Source organism: Bos taurus, chromosome 13, assembly GCF_002263795.3.
Source record: "Bos taurus isolate L1 Dominette 01449 registration number 42190680 breed Hereford chromosome 13, ARS-UCD2.0, whole genome shotgun sequence".
NCBI classification, from domain to species: Eukaryota; Metazoa; Chordata; class Mammalia; order Artiodactyla; family Bovidae; genus Bos; species Bos taurus.
In genome coordinates, this window is record NC_037340.1 from 48,067,682 (window position 1) to 48,092,152 (window position 24,471).

Sequence of the window (24,471 nt, forward strand, 5' to 3'; positions counted from 1 at the left end):
CACATATGAATTCTAGGTTTTTTCCAAAGTTAAACTACACAACAGTTGGGAAATATGGTCATTTTAGTAAAAAGAAAAAAAAACAAATTCCCAGAAAAATTAGGTGTTGATTTTTTTAAATTTATTTTTTATTGAAGGATAATGGCTTTACAGAATTTTGCTGTTTTCTGTCAAATCTCAACATGAATCAGCCATAGGTATACATATATCCCCTCCCTTTTGAAGCTCCCTCCCATTTCCCTCCCCATCCCACCACTCTAGGTTGATACAGAGCCCCTGTTTGAGTTTCCTGAGACATACAGCAAATTCCTGTTGGCTACCTATTTTACATATGGTAATGTAAGTTTCCTTGTTACTCTTTCCATACATCTCACCCTCTCCTTCCTAGAACCTATTATACAGAGTGAAGTGAGTCAGAAAGAGAAAGATAAATACCATATTCTAACACATATATAAGGAATCTAGAAAAATGGTACTAAAGAATTTACTTACAGGGCAACAATGGAGAAACAGACATAGAAAATAGACTTCTGCTTTTTTTAAAAAAATGGGAATTCCTGGAGGTCTAGAGGTTAAGATTCTGCGCTTCCTGCTCAGCCAAAACAAAAAGCAAAAAACAAAAAAAACAAAAAACAAAAAAGTGACCATGCCTCTATCTCATAGGATGTTTATTCTAAAGCCCTTGTTCATAAAGAAAATACTGATTTCCTCTGTCATCCTGCTTTGAGAGAATTCATGAGAAATCTTCCGCGGCCCCCACCTCTGCACTGTACATGTTAATCTAAATGTCAAAAGCAAAAATAATAAAAAGTTTATAAAATAATGAGAAAAAAAGAAAACTAAGTCTGAATATAGGAACTGGTTATCGGCCAACTACAATAATGAAAAGAGATACATAGCCTCCCTGGTGGCTCAGATGGTAAAGAATCTGCCCGCAATGCGGGAGACCTGGGTTCAATCCTTGGGTCGGGAAGATCCCTTGGAGAAGGAAACGGCAACCCACTTCAGTATTCTTGCCTGGTGAATTCCATGGACAAAGGAGCCTGGCGGGGCTACAGTCCATCGGGTCGCAAAGAGTCGGACACGACTGAAGCGACTGATACTTTCATACACAGCCTCAAACACGTTTCTAGGTAAGGAGGTTGGCGGCTGGGGTCGGGGGTGGGGGTGGTTTGGAGGGGTTGGAGACGGCGGGATGCGGGGAAGATGAGAAATATATTTCGACAATCTAAGCAGGACTCGCTCCTTTCCCCTCTGGACTTCGATTTGAGCTACCTCTCCTCATCCTTCCACCCTTTATGCCTAACTCTCCACTCGCGCTGAAGACTCAGAGCACCGAGGCGACTGCACTGGCGTAAATTTCTACCTACGTGCGCCACCGCCCCTGAAGGCCGTTTCATGACGTCAGAGCTAAGCGAGGGGGCGCCGCCTCCAGGGTGCCAGTCCCTCCCAGCCCTGCGGCCCTGGCTTGCCCTTTAAAAGAGCAGGGCCTGCGCCAACCACCCCACACCGCGGGGACCAGGATACAAGGTTGTTTTCCCACAGCATCTTCATCTCGCCTTCCGTCCCCTTCTCATTCACCCTTCCGACTGCTATCCTCTTCTCCGCGCAGATTTGGACGAGCGAGGCCATGCAGCCGGCCGCCCTTCTCGGCCTTCTGGGAGCCACGGTGGTTGCAGGTGAGTGGGCGCGGCTGGCCGTTCAGCACCGCGGACAGCGCCAGCCTCTGTCTCCTTGGCAGTTCTGGGCATCTTGGCTGGTGGATACTGGGTGAGAGGGAGGGTTGAGTGAAGGTCTCTCCCTCTTGATTGAGGCTCTTAATTTCTTCCCTTCCCTGAGTGTTTCCCTTCAACTGCCCGCCCCAACATCTGACTTGGAAAAAGCCAGAGGACTTCCTAGCTCATGTCTAAAATGTCACATCCTCTCCATCTATTTAGAGAAATGCTGTTATAGTCTTTTTCTGTATCTGGAATTAAGTGTTTGGCTTTTTAAAGCCAGATGACCACGGAGAGACAGGAGTATACCTATTATATTAGTTGGCAACTGTATAATTTCTATGACTGTTAATATTATTTAAACATAATGAGATAAAGATAAGTCTCTTATGTATATATGTATATATCTTTTTTCTTAACATATATGTTAAGAAATGACACATATGTATGTTCATTTATCGACAGGTTTAACGTAATATTTTTCTGTATTTTATATTTCTGTCTCTGGGAAGAGGTAATTTCACACTCAGATTAATACATCTTTAAGTTATAAATGAGAAGTGCAGTAGATATTTTGACTTTTGTGCTCCAGAAAAATAGTGAGTGTGAAATAACCACAAAAATATTCTTAGAGTAGTAAAAATAAATTGTTTTAGTTAATTTGGGAGGATGCAATTTTAAGTAGTAGATATTTGACAGTTTCTTTATGTGTGGAAAATTGTGGGATTAATCTTTCAAACTGCTCTGAATCTCAATGATCTTTGGAAATTTGCAGGGGGGGGGAGTGTGTGTGTGTGTGTGTGTGTGTGTGTGTGTGTGTGTGTGTGTATTTGCATGCTGAAGTCACTACAAGTCCACTGAAAAGTAAATATGCTGCCACCAGATTAAACTGGAGGTTTTTTTTTTAAACTGTCTTAGTGACCTCGTAGAATATTGTTCTTATCTAAGATTGAAATTCCTAACTAGAATTGAAGCATTGCTATCCATGAATATGAGGGTTCCATTGACAGTAATTACTGGATCCCAGATGTAAAGAGAGACAAAAGCCAGAGGTAATTTCTTTATTGCAAAGTCAGAATTTTCAAAAACTTCTGTCACTGTTACAAATTGCCTACAAATGTTCATGATTTAATTAAAGAAAGCCAAATAAATGTTTAGAGTCCTTCCTGGTGAAAAATATTTGCAGAAAGGAATTGCTTAATAGGCTAAATCTGTGCTATACATTGTGCTATAGACCACAAAAACAATGTTATTTCTGAGACTTATTTACCTACACGTGTATTAGTCACTAAGTTGTGTCTGACTCTTTGTGACCCCATGGACTGTAGCCCACCAGGTTCCTCTGTCCATGGAATTCTCCAGGCAGGAATACTGGAGTGGGTTGCCATTCCCTTCTCCAGAGGATCTTCTCAACCCAGGGATCAAACCCAGTCTCTTGCATTGCAGGCAGTTTCTTTACCACTGAGCTACTAGGGAAGCCCCTATAGTGGTAAAATATTTATGGCTCTTTTGCAAGATAATATTTTAAGAAGGGTTTATATTTTAATGTCACTCAAATCATGAAATTCTTTAAAAAAGTTTTTTTTTTTACTGAGCTACAATTCACACCATAAAATCTATACTTTTTAAAGTGCATAAATCAGTGATTTTTTGAACACTCACAGATTGTGTAACCATTATAACATTTCAGAACATTTTCTCTCACCCCAGGAAAAAAAAACTCTATTCCCCATTCCCTCCTCCTTCAAATGCTTGGAAATGAGACATGGTAACCTTTGAGCAGAGTTTGTTATTTACCAAAATCACAGGAATCCTGTGGAAACCATCTGGTTTATTTCCTACCATTATGAGCTTCTGGAAGGAGATCTATATCTCTCTACAGTAGTTACTATGCATCCTAAAAATTAATATGCATTCAGGAGGTGCATGCTATTCATATTACACTAGGTAAGATGGTTTCTGCATTCAAAAGAGCTTGCTTACTGTATTATTTTATAGCTGTTTTATTTTCACTCTGCGATGAAACCTTAGTTTGTTAGTCTTATTTGTTGTTCTTGTTCAGTCTCTCAATCGTATCCAGCTTTTTGCAACCCCATGGACTGCAGCATCCCAGGCTTCCCTGTCCTTCATCATATCCCGAAGCTAACTCAAACTCATGTCCATTGAGTCAGTGATGTCATCCAACCATCTCATCTTCTGTCATCCCCTTCTCCTACAAAAAAAGATCTTAATGACCCAGATAACCACAGTGGTGTGATCACTCATCTAGAGCCAGACATACTGGAATGCAAAGTCAAGGGGGCTTTAGGAAGCATCACTATGACCAAAGCTAGTGGAGGTGATGGAATTCCAGCTGAGCTATTTCAAATCCTGAAAGATGATGTTGTGAAAGTGCTGCACTCAGTATGCCAGCAAACTTGGAAAACTCAGCAGTTAGTCTTATGGAATACTAATATTTTGGAAGTTATTCTCAGATTTACCATGTGATATTATTTGAAGGTTTTTCTGCCATTTGATTACTTCACTTTTATCATAATCATTGGGTTTTCTTTTGTGACCCCTAAATCTTAACTTATACAGAAATAAAGTAAGCTACTTTAGGGGTATCAACATATTTTTGGTTATTACTTTGCTGTCACAGAGTCTACTGGAAGAGATACGATAGAACTTAGATATCTCACTAGATGCATAATATGTTTTCATAAGGAGATCTGAGTTCCATCAAACACATCTGAAGAGCCTCAATCAGGGAAACAGGACTGTTCTATAAAAACAAACATAAGTTACAAATTATTTAGAGTCACTAAAGAAAAATATTCCTCTGCCCCAAATAGTTAATAATAGCAACTATTATATATTTGTAGGGAGAAAAAAGAGAAAAGTTATTAGCAAGAAAATGTATTACCAATGAAAGTTTAGTAAAGCTAGAATTTAAAAAGGCACCTTCTAATTTATCACAGGAGTAATTTTCTCAGTTACTGCTTTTCAGGGGATTTCCTGGATATCAGGTGGAAAGAGTAAGTGCTGAAGTAGGAATGTTCTCAAATAACAGTCATTTGGGGGATAAAATAATGGCCCAGCACATTAGACTCTGAATGTCAAAGATGGCCATCCAGATTTTGTATGAACTACATTTCAGGAACATCATGGGGTCATACCTTGTCAGCCACCTCTCAAATATTTTACCCAACACTGCATTACTTAAGTCCCTTGAAACAACTGAAGTAGATCTCAGGCTGTGCTTTGATAAGGAAAATTCAGTAAGGTAAGTAAATGAAATAGGAGTTTTATTTCTAAATTGAGTGCTATGGTTTGACTAGGGGGAAGCAGTTCAAGAGACTTTGAAAGCAAATATTTGGGAAAGGTTAGGTTGCTGGTAATAAGCGGCTCACTTGAATAGCTTACATCTCTGATGTCTGAGAGTTTTGCTCTTGCTCCAAATATCTCTTCACTTGTTTCAAATTCCTGGAAGGATCTTTTGCACTGAGCTTCTCCAGTGATAATAACTGGAAGTATCAGGAGAACTATGGAGATGGGCCTGTATGTAAATGCTTTGAACTCCTCCAGTGGAAAGGGCTTAGACAGAACAAAATCAAAGTGAAAGATAAAAAAGTCAAAGCAACTGAAAAAGGCACTGCAAAATTAAAAACACCTGAAGCATTTCCTAAGACGACAAAAGCATCTCAATCATGGGTTTAAAATAAACAGAATCTCATAAAATTTAATTTAAATAAATTAAAATTTATCTTTTTACAATATCTCATGAGCCTCTGTTAAACACTTATTTGCATGTGCTATCATGGACTCGGTGCTGTCCTGATAAAATTAGATAATTTCCATTGGAGAAGGAAATGGCAACCCACTCCAGTATTCTTGCCTGGAAAATCCCATGGACAGAGTAGCCTGGTAGGCTACAGTCAGTCTGTGGGGTCGCAAAGAGTCAGACACGACTGAACAACTTCACTTTCTTTCTTTCTTTCATGTTCTTTACCTGGATGCAGACAACATGGGGGATGGGAAGCCACACTGATACAGCCACATTAGCACGCTTGTCTAAGAAAAGACTTGGGGTAAAACAGGGTAATTAATTATATAAAATAATCACAACCAAGTTTTGTAAAGGAAGTGAATTTCAGGAAAATATTTTCTTGGGGACTGGAAGAGGCAGAGGGAATCACATATCTTTACCCATTTTGAGTAGGCAGAAAGGTTGAGGAGGGCACCCTAGTTTCATTTAAACTAGGTTTGCTTTTAATTTTTTATTGCTATATATAGAAAACTGCATGAATCATAAGTTTACAGTTTGGGCTTCCCTGGTGGTTCTGGGCTAGAGAATCCACCTACTAATGCAGGAGATATGGCTTTGATCCCTGATCCAGGAAGATCCCACATGTCTCAGAGCAACTAAGCCCATGTTCTGCAACTATATTAAGCCTGTGCACGCAACTAATGAGTCCTTGTGTCCTAGAGCCCATGGTCCACAAGAGAACCCACCACAATGAGAAGCCTGTGTACCACAAATAGACAATAGTCCCTGCTTTCTGCAACTGGAGAAAAACCTACCCAGCAACAAAGACCCAGCACAACCAAAAATAAATAAAGACAATTATTTTCAAAAAGAGTTTTTTGAAAAAAGAAAGATCCCACATCCCACGTGGCCAAAAAATTAAAGTATACTTCTTACTGAATTTTTCACTCATTGAACACACCTGTGTAATCAGCACCCAGATGGAAAATAGAACACTGTCAGTATCCCAGAAGGTCTCCTTCTGTGGATATGATTTATATTGGATATAAGATTCCTAATCTTGTTTACAACACGTTAAGGGAAAACAGCTGTGTATGTGTATGTGTGTGTGTGTGTATACATGCAACTGGGGTGATTCTGGTCCCTGAGGCAGACATCCCCAACTGTCTCCACCTTGTTCAGCTCTGACTCTGCTCCTCCTTCCAAGTAACAAGCTAGGGGTGGGGTGATTTTGTGAGTTTGCAGATACACAGCTTCCAAAATCAACTCAAGTTGTTTCCCATTCCTTTTCTCCTTCTAAGCCGTCAGCTCTATGCCAGTGGACATCAGGAACCACAATGAAGAAGTGGTAAGTTGAAATGGAATTCTGAAATCTAGATTTTTATCTAGACTCTAGATTCTCCCACTCATTATCTCATCAAACTAAACAAAACAAAAAAACAAACAATAATGTGGAAACGGGAGTAAGTGATGTCCCTCTTGCCCTGTTTTTTTTACCTTCTTCCTGGATGTTTTAGTGCCCATGAGGATAGCTGTCATCACACCATTTTCCTTCTAATCTGTTCAGAAGTGGGTATTTCTTTCTTTCTCTGGACAGTCTTGACCCAGTGCCTTTTTGCGTTGCTCTGTGGAGAGGCCTGGGAGGTTTGAGTACAGACCTTGTGAATCTACATTCCTCCAAGGATTCTGCATAAGTACAGGTCACACAGTCAAGCTTCTCTTGACAGCAGCTCTGGGTTAAGTAGTCCATCCCAGTGATACCAGCTTTGCCAACCTACTTTTGGGTTCCCCCCTAGGTGACTCACTGCATCATCGAGGTCCTCTCAAATGCCCTATTGAAGTCCAGCGCTCCACCCATCACCCCTGAGTGCCGACAAGTCCTGAAGAAGAGTAAGTGCCCTCCACTGCAGGAAATATTTGTCCTTTCTCCTGCTCCCTCCATTTCAACTTCCACTTTACTTCCCTATGACCCAGGGGTGTGATGTAGTGGGAAGGGTACAGGCTCAATCAGTATCTGGGGAGATAAGCTATGGCTTTTAGTCCTTGCTATGCCACTTCACTTAGTAGCTAGTGTTACCATGGGGAAGACCCCTTGCCTCTCTGGGCCTATTTCCTCAAATTAAATGAGGGAGTTGAACTCGATGATAGTCTGTGAGATGTTTATCAGTTCTTAAATTCCTTGGTTTGAGAGTTTGGAATTTTAAAACAGGCTTTTATTTAGTGGAGGGAGGTATGGGGAATGCTTGTTTGTGATTAGACAGAGGGGAGAAGTGTTGAAAGATGAAAGGATAGAAGAAAACAAAAATTATGCTTCTCTTTGCTTTCTACTCTTCTGACAACGAGGCGTTAGAAGCTTGGAAAGGTGACTGGGAAACTTTTGGCCGGTTTATGTAACAGATTGGGTAAGCCATTTTAATGCATAGTTTATTAGAATGTGTGTGTGTGCACATGCCTGCACATGTGCACACATGCAACTCTTGGCAGCTCTTGCCAGGCTCTTCTGTCCATGGAATTTTCCAGGCAAAAATACTGAAGTGGTTTGCCATTTCCTTCTTCAGGGGATATTCCTGAATCAGGGATAGAACCTGAGTCTCCTGCATTGGCAGGCGGATTCTTTATCTCTGTACCACCTGGGAAGCCCATTGTTAGAATGAGTGGTACTACCAAATGGTGTCAGGAGTTTCAGGCCTGAGACTTGGAAGGGGTGGGGACAGACTTAGAGCATCCAAAAAATCAGAGTGATGGCCTTCTGAGTATAGACTGGGATGTTTCTCTGCAAAACAGCTTATGCTGAAAACAAAATTTGAACAGTGATACAACCAGTATTCATTGGGAGTTGACTCAAAGAGACAAATTTTGCAAAACTATGCATCTCTTTTATCATAAAGTCAAACTGATTCAAAAAAATCCCCAAAGCTCTGCTCTCTTTAACATCTTTCTCTGCTTTTAAATTTTGAGTCAGGCTATGAACAAAAGATTTTATTTTTTTCTTTTCACCTTCAAAATCTCCCATTGCAAGATAATACTCTCTTTCCATTGCTGCACATGAGGCCCCATGTATAAAATTATATTTTAAAAAAAGTATTAGTGACTAGCCAAAAGAGTAACCTGGGGGACTCTATCCACCACTGGGGGCTTCAGGATAACCATAGGAGGTGTGGGAGCTTGAGGCCGTAGGAGCCCCATGGACAGTGGAAGGAAGCTTCCTTACCATTCCCAGCCTAATACTTTTATGAATTTCTCCCCAACTTTCTCTTCCAGCGGTTACAGAAATGAGCTTGTTTGAATGAGCTTATTAACCGTTGCAGGGAATGAGTGAGAGCAGGGGTGGGTCTCCTGGCAGGGACTAAAATCTGCTCCTTTGGGCCAACCCATCTTGCTCTCTCCCTTCCCCTTTCTTTGTTTACCAGATGAACGTAGAAGTTCTGGGTCTGTCAGACTAGGTCATCAAAGAACCATGATTGCTTTTTGTTGTTCAGTCACTTAGAAGAGTTATTGATTGTAGGGCAAACTGCTGTTAACTGCCAAGATCAGATTCTTAACCCTCAGATAGGATTCTAGCTTTTGCTCATCATTGACTGTGCCCTGGGTTTTTTTGAGGTCTCTTGAGAGATCCCCAAGAAAACTGGCAAAAATCAAATGACCCATGTCTATCAGGACCTTAGAGACTTCACAGCCAGAGAGCCATTCAATACTGAGATCAGGAAAATTTGAGCTCTTCCAGGGTGGCAGAGACTCAAACACCAGTCAGGGCCAGACAGACAGATAACAGAAAGGAGTAAAACAGGACATGAAGTGACTCACAAACTGGAGGATACATGCCCCTTCTAAAGGGGAGTAGATTTTTCGCAGCTTCAATCCTATTGTGAAAGAAATATGGATTCTGTTGAGAGATCTTGGGATTTTTCACAATAATTTAAAAGTTGGATTTTCCTGAGCAGTATCTCCTGGCATTTAAGTATTGCCTCTGAATTCAAATTTACTGAAAATGTTATTTAGGCCAAATACAACTCACCTCTGGGCTACCAGTTCATAACTTCTGTTGACTGAAAAAAAAAAAAAGCACAGCCAAAAGTTGAGAATTATGTTTTATTCCATGGACATATTGAGGATTTAAGCCCAGGAAACAGCCTCTCAGATAGCTCTGAGGGGCTATTTTGAAGAGGTAAGGGAGGAGCCAGGATATATAGGAGGTTTTGCAACAAAAACCAGGTAATCAGAACTTCAAAAGTTTACTGGTAATTGAAGATAACTAGACATCTTAAGTTAATGAATTTGGCACTTTTCTACATATGGGAAAATACAAGAGTCTGGGATTATTGAAGTCATCCCTTGGATTATGTACTTTTATCTTATTTTTTTCCTTCCTAAATCCCTTCTGGGTACACAGTTAGGTGTGGCTGATGTCTTGATGACCATAAATAACATCCTTTGTTTACTGACTTGGCAGGTGACATTCTTTGTCCACACTTCTGTCCTATTCTGGTTTTCTCTTTCACTGAAAACTAATGGAGTTTTCTGCCAACTAGATGGATGAATTTCTTCATGCAGCCTCCCTCCCATTCCCAGCCCATCTCCACTCCCACTCTTTCCAGCACATCTCTGGATGTGCTGAGCAAATGAACATTTGGGGAATAAAGAAGAATCATTGTTTTATGGTTTGAAGAGACCTTAGGGAATTCATGGTCCAATTTAACAGGTACAAAAATCTATTTGACCTGGTTGATCTGGTCCTCTTTGCAACATAACAGTCAGGGAAGGAAGGTGCATTTTCCCCCTTTTTATTTGAAGTAAGAGTGAGCTTTACACCTTCATTTTCAGATTGACAAAACTGTGTGCTGCTAATCACAGCCCTCCTCATATCTCACCTGAAGGGGCTAAAAGCTAAATTTAGGAAGAAGTGCTAAGTCTCAGGCAAGCTGCTGTAGGCAGCATACATTTAACCAGAAAAAAATAAAAATAATTATCTTCCTTACCAGCAGGGAGTAGGAAATGGGCCACACAGCCTCTGCCCGGGGAAGCTGAGATGCTGTTTGAATGATGTCAGTATCTGCTCAGATCCTCCCTGCTTATCTGTGCCTACCTGGTCAGCCCTGCCTCAGTGCTACACACACCATCACTGGCTCTTAAAAGGCAGAGGCATTGGTGAGGAGCTAGCCCTCAAGTGTCTGGGTATGAAAGGTCAGGGACATTTCAGTTGCCTCATAAAACATGAGAATATTATTATGCCAGACTAGGCTTTTAAGCAGAGAGGAATAGACTGCTTTCTTGGACATTTTTACAAAACAGACCAATTTTTTCTGTTTTGCAAGTGTCAATTCAAAATGAATCATCAAGAGTTGTTCAGTAGAAATACCACGTGAACCATAAATATAATTTCAAATTTTCCAGTAGCCACCTTAAAAAAGTAAAAAGAATAAATAATAATAAATTTAATAAGTAAATAATAATACATTTAATTTGTCCCATTTACTTTATCAATATAATTTTTATATATCCAATATATTTATAATACCAAAATATTATCATTTCAACATATAATCAATATGAAAATTTGAGACATCTTACATTCTTTTTTTTAATCTGAGGTATCTGACATCTTGTCACGTCTTATATTTATGGCATGTCTCAGTTTGGACCAGCCACATTTCAAGTCCTCAATAGCCACAAAGGGTTGGTGACTCTCACCATGGATGGCACAGAGGTCAGCCCAGAGCTGTGAGCGGCCTTGACTTCAGTTGTTCTATCTGAACTCAGTGACATCTGTTGAAATCCAAGCCCTCCAAGCTAACAACTCAGTGTTAACTGCATTATCTCCTTTCGTGGGATGCCCTGTTAAGTTAAGGGACTTCCCTGGTGGCTCAGACGGTAAAGTGTCTGCCTACAATGCAGGAGACTCGGGTTCGATCCCTGGGTTGGGAAGATCCTCTGGAGAAGGAAATGGCAACCCACTCCAGTACTCTTGCCTGGAAAATCCCATAGACAGAGGAGCTATAGTCTGTGGGTTAGGAAAGAGTTGGACACCATTGAGCAACTTCACCTTACCTAACCTTACCTTAGTAAAGAAGCTATCAACAAATAATGAATTTGAGTCAGTTTAGTGAGGTGGACGAACCTAGAGCCTGTTATATAGAATGAAGTAGGTCAGAAAGTGAAAAACAAATATTGTATATTAACACAAATATATGGAATCTAGAAAAATGGTACTGATGAATCTATTTGTAGGGCAGGAATAGAGATTCAGACATACTGAATACACTTACGGACACAGCAGGGGAAGAAGATATTGGGAAAAATTGAGAGAATAGCATTGAAAGATATACATTACCAAGTGTAAAACAGATTGTTAATGGGAAGTTGCCATTTAGAGCAGGGAGCTCAGCCTCGTTGGTCTCTGATAATCTAGAGGGCTGGGATGGGGTAAGAGGTGGAAGGGAGGTTCAAGAGGGAGGGGACATGTGTATACCTGTGGCTGATTCATGTTGATATATGGTAGAAACCAACACAACGTGGTAAACCAATTATCCTCCAATTAAAATTAAATAACTTTAAAAAAAGCTGTCAACATTTGGAAAAGATGAGAGAAAACAATATTCAGTTAAAGTATTTGTTACACCATCTACTGTAACTGTTGACTTGTGTAATACAAAGATAATTCAGTTTACTGAAGTTCATTCTCAACATTTAAGAACAGGAGGGGCAGATGGGACCTGAATGAGGGAAGGACATGGTCCCTTCCACTGCTGTGCGGTTTTCTCAGAAGAAATACACACCCTGCTTATCACCAATTATTAAGTTATGTTGTCACTTAATGCTAAGTTGCATTTATACAGTTGACTGGATAATTAAAGTCTGATAAACTAAGAGTCAGACAAGTCTGAGTGACTGAAAAACAACAAACTAATAATTAAAGAAATTTAATCCTCTGTTGAATCTGATATTTCCCATTTTTGCTATTTAACTTTACTTAGCTGGGTTCTAGTGGAAGATATTTACACAATGCTAATTTTTAAAGGCTTACTTAGAGTAAATTTGGAAAGAATGGTCCTTAATTACACCTCTCTGAGCCTCAATGTCTCTGTAGTCACAAGGAGGTTGAACTACACAAATTCTAAGGTTTCTTCTGGTTCTAAATTCTAACATTTTATAGAATTTTTATAGTATTTTATAAACCTATATTTGAGTTTCAATTTGGTCACTGAAAGATGCTCAGGTGATCCAGTGGTTAAGAATCCACCTAACAATGCAGAAGACACAGGTTTGATCTCTGGAACTGGAAGCTCCCACATGTCTTGGAGCAACTTAGCCCAATACACCACAACTACTGAGCCTGTGCTCTGCAACAAAAGAAGCCACCGAAATGAGACGCCTGTACACCACAAGGAAGAGTAGACCCCAACTCACTGCAACTAGAGAAAAGCCCGCAGGCAGCAAAGAAGTCCCCCCCAGAAAATGCAGCCAAAATAAATGTTTATTGGGTGTTATGAAAAAATAAATATATAGAATATTTATTATCAGATTTAAATACAGCTAGGGAGTTTTCATACCATTTCTTTCAAAAGTAATCTTAAAAAATTAACTTAAAAGATTACCCAAGGATTTTCAGGATCTTTAGGGTTTGTAGTGATCACTGAGGCTGGTGCTTACTGAACCACAAGCAATTCTGAAGTGATACTCTTTTTTATTTTCATTATAGATGGAAAAGAGCTCAAAGATGAAGAGAAAAGTGAAAATGAAAACACAAGGTTTGAAGTGAGATTGTTGAGAGACCCAGCTGACACCTCAGAAGCCCCCGGGCTCTCCAGTAGGGAGGACTCAGGGGAGGGGGATGCCCAAGTCCCAACAGTAGCAGACACGGAGAGCGGTGGGCATAGCCGAGAGCGGGCAGGTGAGCCCCCGGGAAGTCAAGTGGCCAAAGAAGCAAAGACACGCTATTCTAAGAGCGAGGGACAGAACAGGGAGGAAGAAATGGTGAAATACCAGAAAAGGGAACGTGGGGAAGTTGGCAGTGAGGAGAGACTGTCTGAAGGGCCGGGAAAGGCACAAATGGCTTTTCTCAACCAAAGAAACCAGACTCCGGCTAAGAAAGAGGAGTTAGTGTCCAGATATGATACACAGTCTGCCAGGGGCCTTGAGAAGTCGCACAGCCGGGAAAGGAGCAGCCAGGAGAGTGGAGAGGAGACCAAGAGCCAGGAGAACTGGCCCCAAGAGCTGCAACGCCATCCGGAGGGCCAGGAAGCACCCGGAGAAAGTGAAGAGGATGCCAGCCCCGAGGTGGACAAACGGCGCTCGAGGCCAAGACACCACCACGGGAGGAGCAGGCCCGACAGGTCCTCCCAGGAGGGGAATCCTCCCCTCGAGGAGGAGTCACACGTGGGCACGGGCAACTCAGACGAAGAGAAAGCCCGCCATCCAGCCCACTTTAGGGCTTTGGAGGAGGGAGCCGAATATGGGGAGGAAGTGAGGAGACACTCAGCTGCCCAGGCTCCTGGAGACTTGCAGGGGGCACGATTCGGGGGCAGAGGACGTGGAGAGCACCAGGCTCTAAGGCGTCCCAGCGAGGAGAGCCTAGAGCAGGAAAACAAGAGACATGGCCTCAGCCCGGATCTAAACATGGCGCAGGGATACAGCGAGGAAAGCGAGGAAGAGAGGGGTCCGGCCCGGGGACCCAGCTACAGAGCCCGGGGAGGGGAGGCGGCGGCCTACTCCACACTAGGCCAAACAGATGAGAAACGGTTCTTGGGTGAAACGCACCACCGTGTTCAGGAAAGCCAGAGGGACAAGGCGAGGCGCCGCCTACCAGGCGAGCTGAGAAATTACCTCGACTATGGTGAGGAAAAGGGTGAGGAAGCAGCCAGAGGGAAGTGGCAGCCGCAGGGAGACCCGCGAGACGCTGACGAGAACAGGGAAGAGGCTAGGCTTCGAGGCAAACAGTATGCTCCCCATCACATCACTGAAAAGAGATTAGGGGAGCTACTCAATCCATTCTACGACCCTTCCCAGTGGAAGAGCAGCCGTTTTGAGAGAAAAGACCCCATGGATGACAGTTTTCTTGAGGGTGAAGAGGAAAACGGGCTGACCTTGAATGAGAAAAATTTCTTCCCAGAATACAACTATGACTGGTGGGAGAAAAAGCCCTTTGAAGAGGATGTAAACTGGGGGTATGAGAAGAGAAACCCGGTCCCCAAACTGGATCTAAAAAGGCAGTATGACCGAGTGGCCGAACTGGACCAGCTCCTTCACTACAGGAAGAAGTCAGCTGAGTTCCCAGACTTCTATGACTCCGAGGAGCAGGTGAGCCCACAACACACAGCAGAAAATGAAGAGGAGAAGGCTGGCCAAGGAGTTCTGACGGAGGAAGAGGTATAGTGTGGGGCTTCTGCTTAAAACTAACTTCAGATAGTTAATGTTCGTATATTATGTACAAGATTATCTAATGTTACGGGGAAAATGATGGGAATTAATCACCATGAGACTGTAGACCTAGTAAGGGAATGGAGACAACATCTAGGTTTGATTTCTACCTGGCATCTAGCCGTTGTCCACATCCCTGTCAACTTCCTCCCACTGCAGTGCTTCTCAACCTCAGCTACACATTGTCATCACCTGGAGAGATTGAAAAATTACTGACATTCTGTGACCCACCCCCAGAGATTCTGTCTGGTACTGGGTGCTGCCTGAGCATCAGGATGTTTTAAAGCTCCCAGGTGGTTTCAATATTCAGCCAAGGTTGAAAACCACTGGCCTAGTGTATTCTCCTTGGTCATTTGACTTTTCATCACTATTTCCCAGGGTAGGAAAGAACAGATGGTACAGAAATTAGTTGCTTTGTTCTCTCTTTATTATCTCCTAGCCTACAACATGGAGAAGGCAATGGCACCCCACTCCAGTACTCTTGCCTGGAAAATCCCATGGACGGAGGAGCCTGGTAGGCTGCAGTCCATGGGGTCACGAAGAGTTGGACATGACTGAGCGACTTCATTTTCACTTTTCACTTTCATGCATTGGAGAAGGAAATGGCAACCCACTCCAGTGTTCTTGCCTGGAGAATCCCAGGGATGGCAGAGCCTGGTGGGCTGCCGTCTATGGGGTCGCATAGAGTCGGACACAACTGAAGCAACTTAGCAGCAGCAGCAGCCTACAACATTCAGACATCTATGTCTGGGAGAAGTAACATTCCTGGAGCATTACCTTCCTTAACAGTGTTTTGTTTTGTTTTTTTTTTTCTGCCAGTATTGATTATGTAGGTTGGTGCTTCTCAAAGTTGAATGTGCATCAGAATCATATGGGATTTCTAGCCTTAGAGTGTCTGGTTTGGTAGGTAGGCCCCAGGTAGGGCCCAAGAACCTGTATTTCTGATAAGTTCCCTAGTGATGCTGATGCTGCTGGTCAAGGAACTGCATTTTGAAAACCACTGATGTAGGGTATCTTCTATAGCCTCTAACATATCAAAAACTCCCTTTTCTGTTCATACTCCCTCAAACTACAAAAAGGTAGGTTGTTTTTTGATCTGGGACCTCATGCCTCCACTTTTCTATATTTTCTAGGAAAAAGAACTTGAAAACTTGGCTGCGATGGATTTGGAACTACAGAAAATAGCTGAGAAGTTCAGTGGTACCCGAAGGGGCTAATGGTCATTAGAGTAAAGGGCAGATTTTAAGACAGCCTTCACATGATCTGTTATCCACCACTTCACTGAAAGACCCCATTTATTTATCCAAAGGCAGAAAGTAGAATTTACTCATCCAATGTTTGACACAATTGGAAATGTCTTTGATTTTTGCCAGAGTGCTATTGGAAATATAAATAGCATGACTTGTAGTATACTCTTTATAAAAAAGTAGATATATTAACATGCTTGTGACAATGACTGTGCTACTGTCCTTGAAAAAATGTCTTAGTTTGAAGTAATAAAAGATTCACCTGAGGCCAAAAGCGTCATGTTCGCAGCTTCCCTTGGTCTAATAGTCTGACTTTCAGATCCATTCTTCAAAATAAATTCTAAAATACAGCACTACGATTTGTTGGTTTCTTGGTCTTTGGATGCAGAATAGAAAAAAAAAAGGAAAAGAGCAAACATCTGAAATAAAAGAATCCTCCAGTACTCTTGCCTGGAAAATCCCATGGACAGAGGAGCCTGGTGGGCTGCAGTCCATGGGGTCGCTAAGAGTCGGACACGACTGAGCGACTTCACTTTCACTTCTCACTTTCATGCATTGGAGAAGGAAATGGCAACCCACTCTTGCCTGGAGAATCCCAGGGACAGGGGAGCCTGGTGGCCTGCCGTCTATGGGGTCACACAGAGTTGGACACGACTGAAGCGACTTAGCAGCAGCAGCAGTGGAGGATATAAAGATAAAGAGATCAGGAAAAGGCATCTATTCCCCTGGGCTGGAGAAAGGATAAATAGACTTAAAGAACCTGTTTCAAAAATGATTATAAGACATTAATTTTAAAATCCTATCACCTGGAGAGCTCTGGGAATAGCCAGCCAGAGTCATTTTTCAGGGCTGAGGAGAAAGTTTGGATAGTGGGAAGAACTCCCGACTGGGAATCATATCTGGGATAGGCCAGACAGATCCTTGGAACTTCAGGGCCTGTTTGATTTCTGCTGTTTAAGAAGACAAGGCTCTGACTCTGTAGCTGTGTGACTTTGAGCAAGTTACTTTCCCTCTCTGGAGCTCAGGTACATCAGTAAAACAAGGATATCTGTTCATTGGATTGTTATGAGGATGACTGAGTTTATGCAAAACACTCAGCATAGTGCCTGGTGTAGGAAACACTGGCTGCTAGCATTTCTATGGCTGCAGCTTCTCCCAGCAAGACTGATAGATAAGATCTCTTCTTCCTTTTCTTGTCATCTCACTCCTCACATATGGTGGCTTCTGCTTGGTTTATTACTACTCTTCTGGCAGTTTAGGGAAAGAGTTGTTTTCTGGGCATCAACCATGACTTTTATTCATCTGGAAGGCCTGGTTCTCTTCCTCTTGACTAAGTCAAGAATGGCCTGTGATTCAGCCAGATTATTCTGAGGTTAGCTCTTGGTGATCCTTCTATCATACAGAGAGTAAGCCAATCATTGTGATGAAACTGACAGCAAATTGTTCTAAATCTGGGCACACACTTTTCAAAGGCTGCTTATTATCTCTTTAGGGTCCTTTTTTTCTCACCATGGGATCATGATAGATTTCTTGCAGAGGCAAGTGAGAGTGCTGCTGCTGCTAAGTCGCTTCAGTCGTGTCCAACTCTGTGTGACCCCATAGATGGCAGCCCACGAGGCTCCCCCATCCCTGGGATTCCCTGGGTTGCCATTTCCTTCTCCAATGCATGAAAGATGAAAAGTGAAAGTGAAGTCGCTCAGTCGTGTCCGACTCTTCGTGACCCCATGGACTGCAGTCTAGCAGGCTCCTCCGTCCATGGGATTTTCCAAGCAAGAGTACTGGAGTGGGGTGCCATTGCCTTCTCCAAGTGGCTGTGGAAGGCAGTCCTTGTGAGGCAAGGAGTTGATATATAAATGTTGTACTGGTTTCCTGGAGCTGCCATAACAAAGTACCACAAACTGGGTAGTTTAAAACAACAAAAATTTCTTCTCTTGTAGCCAGAAGTTCAAAATTAAGGGGCTGGCAGGGCCACACTCCTCCCAGTCAGTAGAAGAACATCTTTGCTTGCCTCTTCAAGCTTCTGGTGGTTTCAGGCATTTTGTGACTTGTGGCAGCATCACTCCAATCTCTGCCCCCATCTTAACATAACCATCTTCTTTCTATGAGTTTCTCCTGTTCACACAATGTTCTTTTTATAAGGATGTGAGTCATACTGGATTAAGGGCCCACCCTACTCCAGTATGACCTCATCTTAACTGATTACATCTGCATCAATCCTATTTCCAAATGAAGTCACATTTGGAGGAACTAGGGCTTGGAACGTCAACATATCTTTTTCTGGGGGCAAAATCTAACCCATTTAAACAATTTAACAAGCAGGCCAGCTCCCACACCCCTCAGGTAGGTTAACTCTGAGCCGCATATTCTATGCCTCCCACAACTCCCCAGGGGATTGCCACAGGTGACCTCACTAATGCACCCATTATAGGCTGTGTTTACCTCTCTGTCCTTCTCCTACTGGTGACCCTACTGATGTTTCCTGGGATCACCTCCTAGATAAACTGATTGTCCTCAACTTTTTAGTTCAGGGATTGCTCCTGGGAAACCGTAACATAAGAAAATTCAAAGGCAAGTTTATTTTATGGCAAATAATGTAACCATAGTTATAATACATTGCAGTTATAACCACCTGTCTCAATGCATCTTGATAGAAAATACTGCTGCTGCTGCTAAGTCGCTTCAGTCGTGTCCAACTATGTGCCACCCCATAGACAGCAGGCCACCAAGCTTCCCCGTCCCTGGGATTCTCCAGGCAAGGACACTGGAATGGGTTGCCATTTCCTTCTCCAATGCATGAAAGTGAAAAGTGAAAGTGAAGTCGCTCAGTCGTGTCCGACTCTTAGCGACCCCATGGACTGCAGCCCACCAGGCTCCTCTGTCCATGGGATTTTCCAGGCAAGAGTACTGGAGTGGGGTGCCATCACCTTCTCCAGATAGAAGATACTAGGAAATCTTAACATATTGCAATATATAAAATGCAATATGTCTCTTCCTTTCTTCAGTGCAGTCCAATAAAAAATAAAAATAACTTCCTAAATAAAGAGAACTCATGGGCCCAAAATAAATAGGTATTTACTTACTGGATGAGAGAAACACTGCAGTGCATCAAATTCCAGCCTGGCAAGTCTCTCACACACATGCAGTGGGCACTGCTCATGAGGGGAAGCTGCTGGTAAATGGAGCACAGCACTGCATGATGCCTCAGGCTTGGAGATGGTTCACACAGCTTCCTTCTGGCTCACTGCCTGGTGAGGTCCTGTGCACATCCTTTCATTTTAGTTTGCAGACACTTTAGGGCAGGGGAATGTGCAGGCATGAATGCCCTATCAAGGATGTAAGAGACATCCAGAGAGTCCCACCTGAGCTTGGTGCCCAGCAGAGTGCAATTAGGACCTCTGTGGGGCCACTATTTCTTTAAGAAGTCCAGGACCACCCAGGTCATGTTTTCACCTCCTTTAATCAAAATAATGTATGTTGTTGGTAAATCATCAAGTAGTCCTAAAAGGCTTATCGTGTTACGAGTTGAATCACGTACCTCAAAATGCTATGTGTGTTTAATTACTCAGTCGTGTCTGACTCTTTGCAACCTCATAGGCTGTAGGTATGTAGCCTGCCAGTCTCCTCTGTCCATAGAATTCTGCAGGCAAGAATACTAGAGTGGGTAGCTATTCCCTTCTGTGGGGATCTTCCCTACCCAGGGATCAAACCTGGGTCTCCCACATTGCAGGCAGATTTTTTACTGTCTGAGCCACCAGAGAAGCCCAAAATGCTATGTGGAAGACCTAACCCCTGGCACCTGTGAATGTGACCTTATTTGGAAATAAGAGTTTCTACAGATGCAATCTAGTTATACTGGGGTCATTAGGGGCCCCATATCCAATATAAAGAGGGAAATTTAAATACAGACACAGAGGAGAATGAATGCCATATGAAAACAAACATAGAGGGAAGATGGCCATGTGAAGACAGTGGCAGAGACTGTAGTTATGCTGACACCAGCCACGAAACGCCTGGGGTTACCAGAAGAGGCAAGGAAAGATTATCACCTAGAAGTATCAGGAGGAGTGTGGCCCTGCTGACACCTTCATTTGGAATTTCTGGCCCCTAGAATTGTGAGAGACTGCATTTCTGTTTTAAGACACCCAGGTGTGGTACTTTGTTAGGGTACCATAGGTACCTGATACAATGAGAAACAGACGGCCTCTGCCCCCTCCTCCCAAATCCTTCCGCAGATCCAGCCACCTGTAGTTACTTTACAGTTTTTTTTTTTTTTTTTTAAGTTGAGCATTCTAATTGTCATGGTTTCTAATATTTTATCAAGTGATGGGTCAGGAGGGGAGAAAGGATTCTCTCATTACAAAATGAAAATATACAACATACTATATTATTATAACATATAATTGGGAGATCAGGTGCTAAATAACCAACTAAATACAATAATTACTATTTTTTGCTCAGGAATTAGTCACTTGGACACATAACAGGCCTCAATGAGAAAGTGAAGACCAAAAGGAAGCAGGATGAGCCACGTGGACATCTGAGAAAAGACATATCAGGCAGAGGGAACAGCAGGTGCAAAGGCCCTGAGACAGGAATGTGGTTAGAACACTTGGAGAACAAGGAGGCAGCTTGGGGACAGCCATGGAGGATGAGCGTAGAGAGGTGGCAGGGTCCAGATTATGCAGGGTTTTGTAGGTTCTGGTAAGGACATTTGCTTCAGCTACTGGAGAGTTCTCCAGAAGACTGACATGGTTTGGTATACATTGTGATGGTTTACAGCAGGGTGGTGGCACTGGGGATGGGGAAAAGTAGTCAAACTCAGGATCTATTTTGGAGACAGGTAACAGGGAGAGCCAATGGTTTTGGTGTGGCAGGATGGAAAAAAAGGAGTCAAGGATGATTCCAAGGTTTCAGGCCTTAGCAATTGGGCTTAGAACGGAGGCGGGGGAGGCTGCAGGAGGGACTGGTTTGGAAGGGAGGTGTGTGGAACTTAGGTTGGGATTTGTTAAGTTTGAGATTGGACAAGACACCAAGTGGGAAGTGTTGAGTTGGGTTTATGGGCCTGGGCCTCAAGGAAAAGGTCTGTTAAAGACACAGTGTGGGAATCACCATCACAGAGATGGTATATAAAGCCTTCAAAGTGAGTGAGACCACCAAGTGTTATAAAAATGAGCCAAAGATGCCCTCTGTATACCATCCCCAAAGTTGTTTATTTCTTCAGTATAGGTTGAGAACTGTTAGCTCAAAAACCTGTCAGTGGCAGACTCAAATTTTACACATCCATTCATTTTATCACCACGGAATCTGACTTTGAAGGTCAGCAGGATTTAATTACAGAACTTCCACAGGACTGGGGAAAATGAGACTCTCGGAGGGCACAAACAAAACCTTGTGCACACCAGGACCCAGGGGAAAGGAGCATGACCCAACAAGAGACTGAGCCAGACTTGCCTGTGTGTGCTTGGGAGTCTTGGTGGAGGTGTGGGTCAACAGAGGCCTGCTTCAGGGTCTGGGACACTGACTACAACAGTCCGGGGAGGCCCAGCATGCTGGCATAAGTCCTTTTGAAGGAGGTTGCCATGACTGCCATTACCCCTACCATAGTTTTGCCTCAGGCCAAACTCAGGGAGGGAGCATTATCCCATCCATCAGCAGAATATTGGATTAAAGACTTACTGAGCATGGCCTTGCCAACCAGAACAAGATCCAGTTTTCCCCACAGCCAGTCCCTCCACCTCATCCATCAGAGGGCAAACAGAATGAAAACCACAATCACAGAAAACTAACTAAACTGATCACATGGATCACAGCTTTGTATAACTCAATGAAACTATGAGCCATGGCATGTAGGGCTACCCAAGACAGACAGGTCATGTTAGAGAGTTCTGACAAAACATGGTCCACTAGAGAAGGGAATGGCAAATCACTTCATTCTTGCCTTGAGAAACCCATGAATAATATGAAAAGGCAAAAAGATATGAAACTGAAAGATGAAACCCCCAGGTCAGTAGGTGTCCAATATGCTACTGGAGAAGAGCAGAGAAACAGTTCCAGATGGAACGAAGAGGGGGAGCCAAAGTGGAAACAACACCCAGTTGTGGATGTGTCTGGTGGTGAACGTAAAGTCCAGTGCTATAAAGAACGATATTGCATAGGAACCTGGAATGTTAGGTCCATGAATCAAGGTAAATTGGACATAGTCAAACAGGAGATAGCAAGAGTGAACATTGACATTTTAGGAATCAGTGAACTAAAATGGACAGGAATGGGCGAATTTAGTTCAGATGACTATTATATCTACTACTGTGGGCACAAATCCATTAGAAGAAATGGAGTAGCCCTCACAGTCAACAAGAATCTGAAACGCAGTACTTGGGTGCAATCTCAAAAATGGCAGAATGATCTTTTTTTGTTTCCAAGGCAAACCATTCAATATCACAGTAATCCAAGTCTATGCCCCAACTACTAATGTTGAAGAAGCTGAAGTTGAATGGTTCTATGAAGACCTACAAGACCTTCTAGAACTAACACCAAAAAAAAAAAAAAAAAAGTCCTTTTTAATCACAGGGGAGTACAATGCAAAAGTAGGAAGTCAAGAGATACCTGGAGTAACAGGCAAGTTTGGCCTTGGAGTACAAAATGAAGCCAGGCAAAGGTTAACAGAGTTTTGCCAAGAGAACACACTGGTCATAGCATACACACTCTTCCAACAACACAAGAGACGACTCTACTTGTTGGCATTACCAGATGGTCAATATGGAAATCAGACTGATTATATTCTTTGTAGCCAAAGATGAGGAAACTATACATTTTGCAAAAACAAGACCGGGAGCTGACTCTGGCTCAGATCATGAACTCCTTATTGCAAAACTCAGACTTAAATTGAAAAAAGGAGGGAAAATCACTAGGCCATTTAGGTATGACCTAAATCAAATCCCTTATGATTATACAGTGGAAGTGACAAGTAGATTCAAGGGATTAGAACTGATAGACAGAATGCCTGAAGAACTATGGATGGAGGTTTGTAACACTGTACAGGAGGCAGTGATCAAAACCATCCCCAAGAAGAAGAAATGCAAAAAGGCAAAATGGTTGTCTGAGGAGGCCTTAAAAATAGCTGAGAAAAGAAGAGATGTAAAACGCAAAGAAGAAAAAGATACACCCGTCTGAATGCAGAGTTCCAAAGAATAGCAAGGAGAGATAAGAAAGCCCAAGTGAACAATGCAAAGAAATAGAGGAAAACAATAGACTGGGAAAGACTAGAGATTTCTTAAAGAAAATTAGAGATACCTAGGGTATATTTCAGGAGAAGGCAATGGCACCCCACTCCAGTACTCTTGCCTGGAAAATCCCATGGACAGAGGAGCCTGGTAGGCTGCAGTCTATGGGGTGGCTAAGAGTCGAAAACAACTGAGCGACTTCACTTTCACTTTTCACTTTCATGCATTGGAGAAGGAAATGGCAACCCACTCCAGTGTTCTTGCCTGGAGAATCCCAGGGACGGAGGAGCCTGGTAGGCTGCCGTCTATGGGGTCGCACAGAGTCGGACACAACTGAAGCGACTTAGCAGCAGCAGCAGCAGCAGGGTATATTTCATGCAAAGATAGGCACAATAAAGGATAGAAATGGTATGGATCTAACAGAAGCAGAAGATATTAAGAAGAACTGCCAAGAATACACGGAAGAACTGTACAAAAAAAGGTCTTAATGACTCGGATCATCATGATTCTGTGAGACACTCTGGGGGCCAGACATCCTGGAATGTGAAGTCAACTGGGCCTTAGGAAGCATCACTAAGAACAAAGCTAGTGGAGGTGATGGAATTCTAGCTGAGCTAGTTCAAATCCTAAAAGATGACACTGTTAAAGTGCTGCACTCAATATGACATCAAATTTGGAGAACTCAGCAGTGGCCACAGGACTGGAAAAAGTCAGTTTTCATTCCAATCCCAAAGAAAGACAGTGCCAAAGAATGTTCAAACTACTGCACAATTGTACTCATTTCACATGCTAGCAAAGTAATGCTCAAAATCTTTCAAGCTAGGCTTCAACAGTATGTGAACTGAGAACTTCCAGATTTACAAGCTGGATTTAGAAAAGACAGAGGAACCAGAGATCAAATTGCCAGCATCCGCTGGATCATATAAAAAGCTGCTGCTGCTGCTGCTAAGTCACTTCAGTTGTGTCCGACTCTGTGCGACCCCATAGACGGCAGCCCACCAGGCTCCCCCGTCCCTGGGATTCTCTAGGCAAGAACACTGGAGTGGGTTGCCATTTCCTTCTCCAGTGCATGAAAGTGAAAAGTGAAAGTGAAGTCGCTCAGTCATGTCCGACTCTTCACGACCCCA

General features: G+C 42.7%; 1 protein-coding gene across 1 annotated transcript; it reads left to right on the forward strand.

Moving 5' to 3' along the window:
* Nucleotides 1-1,520: 1,520 nt before the first annotated feature.
* Nucleotides 1,521-16,476, forward strand: CHGB (chromogranin B). Its single transcript, NM_181006.2, is given in 5 exon segments — nt 1,521-1,679; nt 6,765-6,811; nt 7,260-7,353; nt 13,160-14,826; nt 16,011-16,476. Coding segments are annotated over 5 exon segments (1,941 nt in total). The 5' UTR covers nt 1,521-1,630; the 3' UTR covers nt 16,095-16,476.
* The last annotated feature ends 7,995 nt before the right edge of the window (nt 16,477-24,471 follow it).